The sequence below is a fragment of the Myodes glareolus genome, chromosome 17 (genome assembly GCF_982192425.1).
Source record: "Myodes glareolus chromosome 17, mMyoGla1.1, whole genome shotgun sequence".
Lineage (NCBI taxonomy): Eukaryota > Metazoa > Chordata > Mammalia > Rodentia > Cricetidae > Myodes > Myodes glareolus.
Window position 1 is genome coordinate 42,213,810 of NC_142042.1, and position 12,469 is coordinate 42,226,278.

The 12,469-nt window shown below is 33.6% G+C and overlaps 1 protein-coding gene across 3 annotated transcripts in view; it reads right to left on the reverse strand.

Moving 5' to 3' along the window:
* Positions 1 to 5,759: 5,759 nt before the first annotated feature.
* Olfm3 (olfactomedin 3) overlaps positions 5,760 to 12,469 on the reverse strand; it is a 204,453-nt gene continuing 197,743 nt past the window's right edge. For all 3 annotated transcript variants that reach the window (XM_085677793.2, XM_048456967.3, XM_048456968.3), the window contains 2 exons: positions 9,967 to 10,073; positions 5,760 to 8,798 (listed from right to left, as the gene is read on the reverse strand). In XM_085677793.2, coding sequence (XP_085533919.1) covers positions 8,121 to 8,798; positions 9,967 to 10,073 — 785 coding nt within the window. In that variant the 3' untranslated portion in view covers positions 5,760 to 8,120. The remainder of the gene's footprint in view (positions 8,799 to 9,966; positions 10,074 to 12,469) is intronic.

Genomic DNA, 12,469 nt, shown 5'->3' on the forward strand with positions numbered 1-12,469 from the left:
ACCCGACTACAAACCACAATCCCAGAGAACTTAGACGACAATGAGGACACTAAGAGAGACTTACATAGATCTAATCTACATGGGTAATAGAAAAAGACAAGATCTCTTGAGTAAATTAGGAGCATGGGGACCTTGGGAAAATAGTTTCTAATCTAAAGTGAATGTTTAAACCTTTCCTCTTGCTGTTTCTATTGCTTCAGTAGCTAATTGAGAAAAAGACTTTATATTTAAATCTGACTGTGCTTACTGCGTCTCTTTCAATGCCAGTCAGAGTTGAACCCGGCTGCCAAAAGACTATATAGGAATTATAATACATATTGTCAAATAGATGTAGGACAGACTTAATCATACAAATTCTTGGGTCACCAAATTTGACAAGAATCTGTCCCAAAGACTGGATTACAGAAACATAGTTGGATTTAACCTAAATCCAATAAAATTGCTGTCTAGTTTTATATCGAGTATTTTTTTTAAAAAAAAAAACCCTGATGAATTGTTCCTGTTATGAGTACAAAATGTCCATCTCCAACTCTTCTGATTGATTTTAGTTTGAAGTCAATTTTGTTGGAAATTAGAATGGCCACACCCACTTGTTTCTTAGGTCCATTTGCTTGAAAAACCTTTTCCCAACCCTTTACTCTGAGTAGATGTCTGTCTTTGTGGTTGAGGTGTGTTTCTTGTAAACAGCAGAATGTTGGATCCTGTTTTTGTATCCAATCTCTTAGTCTGTGCCTTTTTATAGGTGAGTTGAGTTCATTAATATTAAGTGATATTAATGACCAGTGGTTGTTGACTCCAGTTATTTTTTTATTTTTAATTTTGTGTAGTAGAGTTTGTGTGTTTCCCTTCTTTGAAACTTGTTGTGCTTGTGAAGGGTCACTAGATGTCTGAGTTATTGTAGGCAGTGTTGGCAATGTTAGATTCCTTCGGTTGCGGTTTTCCTTCTATTACTTTCTGTAAGGCTGAATTTGTGGCTACGAATTGTTTAAATTTATTTTTATCCTGGAATATTTTGTTTTCTCCATTGATAGTGAATGATTGCTTGGCTGGGTATAGTAATCTGGGCTTGCATCCATGGTCTCTTAGTTTCTGCAGTACCTCTATCCAGGACCTTCTGGCTTTCATGGTTTCCATAGAGAAGTCTGGTGTAAGTGTGATAGGTTTACCTTTATAAGTTACTTGACCTTTTTCCTTTGCAGCTCTTAATATTCTTTCTTTAATCTGTATGTTTTGTGTTTTGATTATTATATGGTGAGGGGATGATTTTTTTGATCCAGTCTATTCGGTGTTCTGTATGCTTCTTGAACCTTCATAGAAATATCGTTCTTTAGGTTGGGAAAGTTTTCTTCTATAATTTTGTTGAATATATTTTCTGGGCCTTTGACTTGCAATTCTCCTTCTTCTATCCCTATTATTCTTAGGTTTTTTTTTTTATTATGTCCCAAATTTCTTGAATGCTTTGTGATGAGAATATGTTGGATTTGCTGTTTTCTTAGGTCAGAGCGTTTATTTTCTCTATGGTGTCTTCAGAATCTGAGATTTGTTCTTTTATATCTTGTATTCTATTGGTTATGCTTGATTCTGTAGTCCCTGTTCGTTTACCTAGATTTTCCATATCCAGCCAGCCCTTGGTTTGTGTTTTCTTCATTGCCTCCATTTAAGTTTTCAATTCTTGAACTGTTTCCATTACCCGTTTGATTGTTTTTTCTTGGTTTCCCAGGGTATCATTTACGGTTTCCCTGGACAGCAGAGGGGAGGGTGCCTGAACTGGCCTTGGCCCATAACCATACTGATGAACATTTTGCATATCATCATAGAACCTTCATCTGGCGATGGAGATAGGGATAGAGACCCACACTGGAACACTGGACTTAACTCCCTAGGTCCAAATGAGAAGCAGAAGGAGGGAGAACGTGAGCAAGGAAGGCAGAATCAGAGGGAACCTTCATCTGACGATGGATGGAGATAGTGACAGAGGCCCACATTGAAGCACTGAACTGAGCCCACAAGGTCCAAATGAGGAGCAGAAGGAGGGAGAACATGAACAAGGAAGTCAGGACCGCGAGGGGTGCGTTCACTCACTGATACAAGGGGACTGATCTAATGAGAGCTCACCAAAGCCAGCTGGACTAGGACTGAACGAGCATGTGATCAAACCGGATTCTCTGAATGTGGCTGACAAGGGGACTGTCTGAGAAGCCATTGATAATGGCACTGGGACTTCTTTCGTCTGCATGTGCTGGCTTTTTGGGATTTTAGTCTGTTTGGATGCTCACCTTCCTAGACCTAGAGGGAGGCGGGAGGAACTTGAACTTCCCACAGGGCAGGAAACCCTGACTGCTCTTAGGACTGGAGAGGGAGGGGGAGAGGGAGTGGGGGGAGTGGGAGGGTATTGGGAGGAGGGGCGGAAGTGGAAATTTTTATAAATTAACAAAAAAATTTAAAAAATTGTCAAGGCACACTATAAAATATGTCAAAATATTTTAAAATAACATGTATCAACATATTAAAATTTAAAATATTAAAAAATTACCTTGGCAAAAGGAATATAATGAGCATATGGTACAGGGTATGTGCTGGTGGGTAGCAGAAGACATAATGGGAAGCCCTGTGAACTGTTGGAGCAGAGTACTGTTTCATAGCAAATGGGGGTTAACCTGTTCGTGTTCTTACTCTGTAATTCAAATACAGTTAGCAGTTCTCCTACTCTAAACAACAACAACAACAACAAAAAACCCAATGACAATATTACAATGTTACTTTGTTTTTAAGAGAAAGCTGATTGAAATTTTTACAGGCTGAAAGAATTATCACAGATAGCTTAGTGATGAGCACTTAGTCAGTGGTTAATATGTAGATACTTGATGAATTTGGGACTGAAGCAGATTGGACTAGCACAGGGGTAGCCTTTCTGACCAAGGTTTCCCCTGAGAATCAAATGAAAATTCAAGCCTAGCAGAAGGACTATGCAGCCACAAAAGTTTGGTACATATTTGTCAGGGGATCCTGGTATCTCTGATGTGACATCTTTAACTCCAAGTTGGATACTTCCAAACTAGAAGAAACATTGCAAATATTGTTTGGTAGAGCTTTAGAGACAGAAAGGCAGAAGTCATGTATTTGCTCATATCTCATGGTGACATCCCATTCTTTGAATGACTTTACAATGGAAAGCATATCTCTCTAAACATTATTGGAGTCTATTGCTAGAAGACTCCAGGCCATCTCTATCATCAAGATTTGGAATATTTTCATAGTAGGTGACCCAATGAAAACATAGCTTTCTTATTTTTTTTGCAGGCTGTTCCTACCAGAATTTAAACACATGAAGACCTATGTCTCTGTTGGTAACAGCCATGAGCCTTAGTTCCAGAGTATCTATTATTAGCTTCTAAATAAGTAATTCATTTAGTAATTTTAATGCATGTCAACTACTCATTCATTTCATATATTTGTGTGATACATTATGAATTCAGAGTTCTTTAGAAAATCAAGGATTGCTCAACAAAAACTTGAATGGCTGTGTATTACTGCATTATAGAGGACTTCTATAACAATCTAAAGTGGCTAGCATTTCATCTAGTTTTTTTCCCCGAACTTTATGAATTTATTATGTATTTTCTGTAAAGTTCTGAAACCACACAGCATTTATACATCAGAATTATAATAGAGAATGATATATTGTGATAATGTTTTAGTCATTTTAAAAAATAGATGTCAGCTCTTCTTGGTATGTTTGGGCACTGGTAAGGAGTGGTATTTAATGGTGAACTACATGTATCTGTATGTGTATTCTTGGTTTAACAGTGAACTATTCATAGTACTGAAAACTCTTCCATAAGAAATGTATTGCTTCATGTCTTTAATTGGGAACAGTGTTATAAGCTGGCTATCATGGTTGACATGTATTCTTGGTGAAGTACAATCCTATGTTTTTATATCATTTGAAGACAATGCTTAATAACTATATATATTATATATTATATAATTATATAATTATAATTATATTATATTATATATATATATATATATATGATACTTACCTAGAATTAATGAGTAGATCTCCAAAAAGAACAAGCTTTATGTAATCTAGTTGATAATTTTGGAGGAAGGGCTGAATCTAAGTTGAATGAAAATGTCTCTAAGTTTGATGCCCAGATCAAATCAAACTATGGAGCATAAATTCGGCATAGATGATAGGTAAATCACCTGGGTAAGATAACTTTGGAAGAGAATTCTCTTAGTTGGCTAAATTGAATAACCAATAATATTCTATTCATCATTTAAGAGATTTTCATGAATGAAATTTACAATTCCTTAGAAAAATAATGTAAAGTTTGTAATGAAATAATTTTTTTCTTCTAGAAATTGATTTTAAAAGTTGATGTGTATGTCTGTGTGTGGGTATGTGCATGAAGGCAGGTACCCATGGAGACTAAAGGTAATAGATTCCTTAAAGACTGAGTTCTAGAAGATTGTGTGCTAGTAAACTTCAGCACTCATGAACAGAACTAGGTATTACGGAAGTGAAGTAAGTACTCTCAACTGTTGAGCTGCTTTCCAGCCTCTAGACATCTATATATTCATTCTACTTTTCTAGTATATTTTCTAGTATAACCATTGAAAAGGTCAGATTTTATTTAACCCCAAATAGTCTCTATAGACCATGTTAATGAGACATTATTAACGTTTATAATACATTAAGTTAATTTTAAAAAATGGAAACATTCCAGGATCTTGATTTTAGTAAAGGCACAGTTTATTGAACTGTAGGACAATGGATGAAATTCGGTGTTTTAGAACTTACCGTTTCTAGCTGTAAGAGGTCAGTAAGATTTCGTAGCATCTTTGCTTAACCAAGTGACTCACTTCCCATACTAGGTAGACTGATTTGCTTTACAGCCTTCACTTATGGTCCATGTATGAAGTGATGGAGAAGTTGACCTTAACATTGAGTGTTGTTTGATAATGTCACAGAAGATTTGTGTGTGTAATAAAGAATTTGCAATTATACTTAAGTCAGCAAGATGCAATTTTTGATTGTGTTCTTTAAACTAACCTTTTTCTGTAAGGTTCGGCTTTTTGAAACACTACAATGGCTACATTTTTGGTAACTGAACTAACTTGAAGGTATCTTTTCATTTTTCTCCCAAATGTATTCTTATATAACATTTCCAAAACAAACAATCGGTGATCTGAAAGCTAGAGGCAGTGCTGCTTTAAATCCAAATGTTTTTCTTTTAAGAGATTCAAACTTCAGAACTAGTAGTTTTAAAACTCTTCTTACTAGGGGATTTATTTTTGTTTTGTTTTGTTGTTAAGACATTCACAGTTTTATAGGGTCATATTTCAGGAATCATCCTTCTGATTGTAAAAAAGTTCTACTCAGAAATTTGGCTGTGGCTTTCAAACTCAAAGACATGGTTCTGTTTTTTTTTTTTCTTTAATTAAAAATAAACATCAATATGAAGTTAATATTTTCTTAAGTTTCCATCACCAGGAGTGTTTCCCATTATAAAGAAATGAAACAACAGTAGTGATAACAACTGGAGCTACTGGATTTGTGATAAAGTATGACTAATTACTCATTTTCGCTGCATAGATTGTATTTGTTATTTCTTTCTCCTTTATTCCTACACATTCTTAACACAATGGACATTCACCAAACTCCTAGAGATAAATTTAGATGCAAGTAACAAGCCTTGTGATTCAAGGTCCACAAATAAAAATAACACACCACCACAACCTGACCACGGATATATTGTTTGAATGACAGGGAGTACTTTAATGATCAGATTAATTTAAAAAATACCAGTTACATAGTTCACTTCAGACATAGAATTTCTGAGTGTAGATCTCTGCACTGCTTTAGTCTAAAGATGATTTTAAAATACCCATTATTTCTTTCATAAAATTACTTTATTTGCTGAAGATTAAAAAGGAAACAGTGATTAAGTTCTTATTTATTTCAGGCACAAAACTGAACATAATTTATTAAGGAAATGCTCATTAACTGCAAATGTTTAATGCAAGTCATATTTTAAGCGCATGTTACCCCACTTCTAGTGACAATAAAATCTTAGCTTGCTCTAGCAGCACATACACTAAGTATTGGATAGGTGATGAAACCTTACATAGAAAACAACAGGGCCCTGTACAAGACACCTGTACAAGGTGTGCCCATGCACACCTCACAAATAAGCCATGATCATCCATATTTTAAATGTATGTGATACCACATAATAAGAATGGTTCCTATTAGAGATTGTCTGCCTAAAAATTGATTCATTTCTAAAACTGACATGAGGTTTTATCTTATACAAATTGCTATATGAAGTATGAACTGCTTACACTATGATATGTGTAGTATGACAAATGAATCTCCTAAATTTTCCAACTCTTATTTGTGGATGGGAACCCATGTAAATGTTTAAGAAGAGAAGTCACCATCATTAACAAACATAGGGTGCCCATGAGATCATGCTTATGTTTTGTGAACAAAAGGTAGCTACTCCTTCAATCTTGAATTTCAAGATTAAGTAATTATATTCTCCAATTTTGATGGGATATTTGAGAGCAACTCTTCAATTGCAGAATTTAAAAAGAATTACTCTGAACATCATTATCTGTATATGGCATGCTTTGTCTGAATTATCATATGCTTATTTTTAAAATGTGATATTATATATGACAAAATTATATATTAGACTATATAATATTTATTTTAGTATATGTTTTTAAGAAATTAAAATACATCCTTATTAGTTTTCATAGAAGTGCCTTAGAGGAATTCTTTTGAATGTAGGGAAAGTACGTCTAAATTGATTGGCATGTTCCATATTTATTGATTTTATGTTCTGTGGAATTAGTAACATAAAAGTTATCAAAGTTTTGCTTTTTAGATTCTTTAATTTTGAACATATTGTGAGGCAAGGTATTTTGGGATTGCATTTTATTTAGTTTTCTGATTTGATTATACATTTGAAACCAAAGAAAACTCCCAATTATTTTTATCATTTTCTTTTGTACAAGCTTGCCATTAACTCTCCATGGTTCATAATTTTAATATAGAAAAAATATGCAAATTTTCTTTCTGTAATAATCTTCATGTGCTTAATATAAGAAATGGCATTATTGAAAGTTGTATGCAAAATATGTTAAAATACTAATATATATGTATTATAATAACACTAATATGATAAATAAATAAAATCAAATGCAGTCTTTATAACACAGCTGCATACTTTTCAAAGGATTATGTGGGATACTTCCAGGAAAAAGAGTATCACTACAATGAATTGGTGTTCACTTTAACAGCCAATAGTAGAATAAACTTGGTACCAAACAAAGAGTCTATATAGGATACCTGGTTTAATAGTTTTAAATTTATAGTACTTGTGTGAAGGCGTAAGTCAAGATGATTTTTCTTGACCACACTTGAAAACTGACTTGAATAATTACTGAGACTAAATTTTAGTGCACTTTATAAAAAAATGTTACTTTCATAGAAATGAAGAAATACAATTGTACGATGGTGGTTACATTGATAGAAATACATACTGCCAAAAAATGTCAGCAAGGGATTTATAAATGGTTGCACAGCACCGCATCAGAGAATGTGGTAACAGCAACATGATTGATAGTATTTTCCATATAAATAAACTCTTTAAATCTTTTTGTAGAAATAAATGCAGGGGAGGTGCTTTTCTTTTACCTTAATTCCTATGAAAATATTTCTGGACATAGATAGAGCAAGAGACAGTAAAAAAATTACAGTTCAGAAAAGAAGACATTCATGCATTTAAGCCACCATTAGTCTGATTCTAATACAAGGCAGACCATTAATCTTTTGCAAAACTATGACTCTAGCCACTTAAACTCTGGTTAGTGCTTTGCATGACAAGGGCATGATAGGCCCTGTAAGTTTAGGAGTTAAGATGTGTTTCTAACACGTTAGCTTAGACAAACACTTTTTGAAACTCCAAATATACAATAAAATACTTTGCTTTGGAGAAACGATGACACGTCATTCAAGGAGAAAAAAAAAACAAACACAGAAAGGTTTCTATAGAGTTTATCATGAATGACAGTGTAGGTAGATAAAACTAAATGACATGTGCTTATGTGTCATCTTCAGTTTTAATGATGTGGAACAGGGTCACATTGAACAGGACCTGGTGGCCATTGTTCCAGGCGTAAAGAGCTCTATCTCTAGCATTGTAGTCAAGCATGGATATGTGAAAGTATTGGTTATGGAAGGGGATGTCTGTGTACTCATATGTGGAAGTTTTTGTGGAGTAGGAATAATACACTTTGGCTCCAGTTAAGTGAGAATTTGTGACATACAGCGTCCCACAGATCATGAAGGACTCCCCTGCACTTCTCTTGGGATAGCCAGTGCTCCAGCTCTTCGTCACCTCCAGCGTGTCTTGGTTAAGCTGGCTGATGACAATATTGCCTGCATTTTGGTTTGTTGCATACACGGCCCACAGTCCAATTTCATCAGCCATGAGGTCAATGTCGGAGAATCCACCCCACGTGTAGGGGTATACGTTGTGAAAGCCAGCATACTCCAGGCTTCGCTGGGCTAACACTCTCCCTAAATCAAAGCTGTATTTGATGATGATATTACTCTGATACTTGTTAAAATAGAGTGAGCCGTTGTAGACAACATGGTTAGTTCCTGCCCACTTGAAAGGAAGGTTGTATGTCCTTGATTCAGCTCCACTGACGAAGTCTGCAATGGACTTGTATTCACGGACTATTTTATTGTTGGTGTAACTGTCCATATACCAGACCTGAAAATAAGGGGGAGAAAACAAGAGAATCAAATGGAGTGATTAAATTGTGGACTTTTACAAAATTTTAAAATAAAGGTAGTTACAAAGTTTCAAATTTTGGATGCCAAATGCTCTTACTTATAACCGGTTCAAATGTGGTAACATTGCCAGCCCTTGTAAAGATATTGTATGGAGGGTCAGCAAAACGACTCAGTAAGTAAAGATGCTGTCAAGACTAACAAGCTGAATTCCATCCCCCAAATTCAAATGGTAGAAATCAAGAATCACGGTGTTCCTCTGACTTTTCTATATATGCGACATGGAAACACACATAGATACATCAATTTTTTAGAAAAGAATATTTGTATATAAAAAAGCTGATTTTGCTACCTTTCAATTAACTTGTTTTCTTTTTATCTTATTTCTGGCTATTTAGTGCCTATTCCTGGCCAAACCCATCACATGTTATTCCAAAGAATGTCTCCTAATGTAACAACTGTAAGGTTTTATCTTTGTCCGGCACTTACTCTAAAAATATCTATTTTATTTTACTAGCCAAACCTATGGTTAACTTGTGGTTACCACAGAATCTTCTAGTGACCATTATTTATTGGATTTTCTTGTAGATTTTAGTGAAACCATTGCATTAATTTAATAAAAACTCTCATTTGGATATGACTATTAAGAACCTTAATTCATAATTAATTCATTACCTAGTAGGATTATAATAAGTTATTACTATATTTAATTGCATAATCCAGATATTGTACACCGATAAAAACACCCTCACTCATTTCCATTGTATTTCTTTTGTAATTATCTCCAGTAATATAATGATTTACATAATAAACTGGTTCATTACTTAGTGCTCAGGGTTTTTAATATAAAGATCATATTTCTTACGGAATATTCAGGAAATTGTATATGACCATGATTCATACATTTCAAACATAAATGAAGACTAAATTCAATAACAATTAGCCTACACTACACTGAAAATTGTAAGAACAAATTACTAAAATAGGTTTGTTCCACAAGTTAGATATATCAACAGTTTTAACTGAAAAATATCAAGAAATAAAGCTCTTTACATCATAACCAATATCATGAATAAAAAGAATGGCCTGGAAGAAATAGTATAGGAGAAACATAATTATAAGCAAAAGCCCTGATAGAAGCAACATACTCTGTTATGTTTTTCAGATGCTAAGGGGTCTGTCATCCAAGCACCAAATCGTGTTCCAGATGTCTTGACTGTGATGGGGCCTGTGATTTTCATCAATTTTCCACATGCTGAAATTAGAGGAACATAAACATGTTGGTTGAACACAGTCATTGAGTTTTATACAAACTTAGAAGAAAGCAAAGTGGCGGGGAATATAAGGCATAGTAAATCTGTGAAATGAATGTCACATGTTCTGATTGAATGAGCATCATGTTGACTATAATGTATTTAATCGCTCAAAGGAGCCATGACTTGTTATTTCAATGCTTTTTATGTAAAGTATAATACTATAGGAAAGAATGGTTCATATGACCTGAAAAGAAATAAAGGAGAAAAGTCATTATCGTTATATTAGTCCTTGTTTATTCTAAGTAAAACTGTTGTAAACGTTGGTTACTTTCTTTTTGTTTTTCATTTTAAGACTTTATTTTCATTGAAATATACTCCTTTTTAATTGGAAATTGGTTCTTCTCTCACACATTACATTCCTATCACAATTCCCGCCCTCCACCCTTCCCAGTTCCCTCCAGCTCTCATCTTTCCCAGAAGCATCCTCTCTCGCTTTCAGAAAACAATAGGCCTCCAAGCTGAACCGGACAAAACAAGATACAATAAGACAAACTGAAAGTCCTCTTAGGGAAGTTGGACAAGGCAACCTAATAGGAGGAAAAGAGTCCCAAGTATAGGCAAAAGCTTCAAACACGTACTTGCTCCTACTGGTACCAGTCATGTTTGTTTGTTTATCAGCCACCTAATTCTCTTACCCTCTCTTATGTTTTATGGTCATTGAAAGTATAAAACTTAGATAGAACTCTGAAGGCGATTTTTAATATATAATGAACAATATTAATTTCATGAAAAATATATGTATATATATATATTTAATACCTATACTAATATTTATATGTATATATGTAGTCATATTGGCTGTGGATATATCTTAAGCAGCTGAGGTTTCATAAATGCCAGAACCAGAACCAGAACCAAAGGGCAAACACTTTTATGGATTTTTAAATAGAAGAATTTAGAAGTAATTTATCATACACATTAATTTTTCTATTGAAATGTTGACTTTTATAACACAACAGTGACAATTCAATCATAGACTCCCTGAAAGTTGTAGAATTTTGAGGTTTCCATTATACAGATAAAAGGACTTCATAGAGCAGGCACGGACATGCAAAGAACAAAACCTTATTATCTCAGGTTTTCAGACAGACAGAGAAGATATAATGAAAGTGTCAGGAACCCAAAGTATAATGAACAACATTAATTTCATGAAAAATATATGTGTATATATATATATTAAATATATATACTAATATTTATATATGTAGTCATGTTGGCTATGGATATGTCTTAAGTAGCTGAGGTTTCATAAATGCCAGAACGAAAGGGCAAACATTTTTTATGAATTTTTAAATAGAGTTTAGAAGTAATTTATCATACACATTTTCAAAAACCATTTGCCTATAAATATTTAACTTTGATCTAAACAAAGAAATAGCCTTCCTATCTATTTATTATTTTTTTTCTATTTTTGTCATTTATTTAATATTTTTCTATCATCCTCTGGCTAATGTAAAAATTGATAAATGTCTAGTTTATTGCCTTTAGCACCTATGTCTTTGGATGAAAAGAAGAAATGCTCAAGGCAAATCATGGACAAAAGCAATCTAGCTTGGAGCTTATTTTGACTCATGTTTTTCTCTGTATGTTCCTCATAAGAATAATTTGTAACTGGTAGGGTACCAAGATGCCTAGTTGGAAAGATGAAGCATGTGAATGTGTTTTGTTTTGTTATTGCTTCAGTAACTACACATTCTGTAATCCCTAACATTTTTAGGATACCTGAATTGGAATCCTGTTCCAATTTTTTTGAAAGGAATTATATGTGATCTCACCTCTGTTAAGTTTATCATTTTTAAGATTTCTAAGGCTCAGTTTATCAAGAGAGTACTAGTGATTCATGAGATTGAATACCATATTTCTATATATCCCTATCTATCTATCTATCTATCTATCTATCTATCTATCTATCTATCTATCTATCTATCATCTATCTATCTATCTATCTATCTATCTATCTATCTACCTATCTATCTATCTATCTACCTATCTATATAGCTTGGGTTAAGACTACTTGGAATATGGCAGTTCAAATGGTTTTCAACACATAAAAACATATGAGCAAAGTAGTATCCATCTGAAGTACAGAAATGATAATGTATTTTGAATAGACCCAGTTGAGTAGATGATATGAATATATAGTTTGTCAAAGTGATGTTTAATGATGTCACACATAAACATTTATAAATGAACATATGAAAAAAATGGAAATTTTTAGTGTACATAGATTGAGATAAAAATATATCCCTTGCTCCAATTAAACCACAGAACTATATAGGTGTGTTTTTTTTTCCCTGAAAGATGGAAGATAATTCTGGCTTGAAATGATGGACTT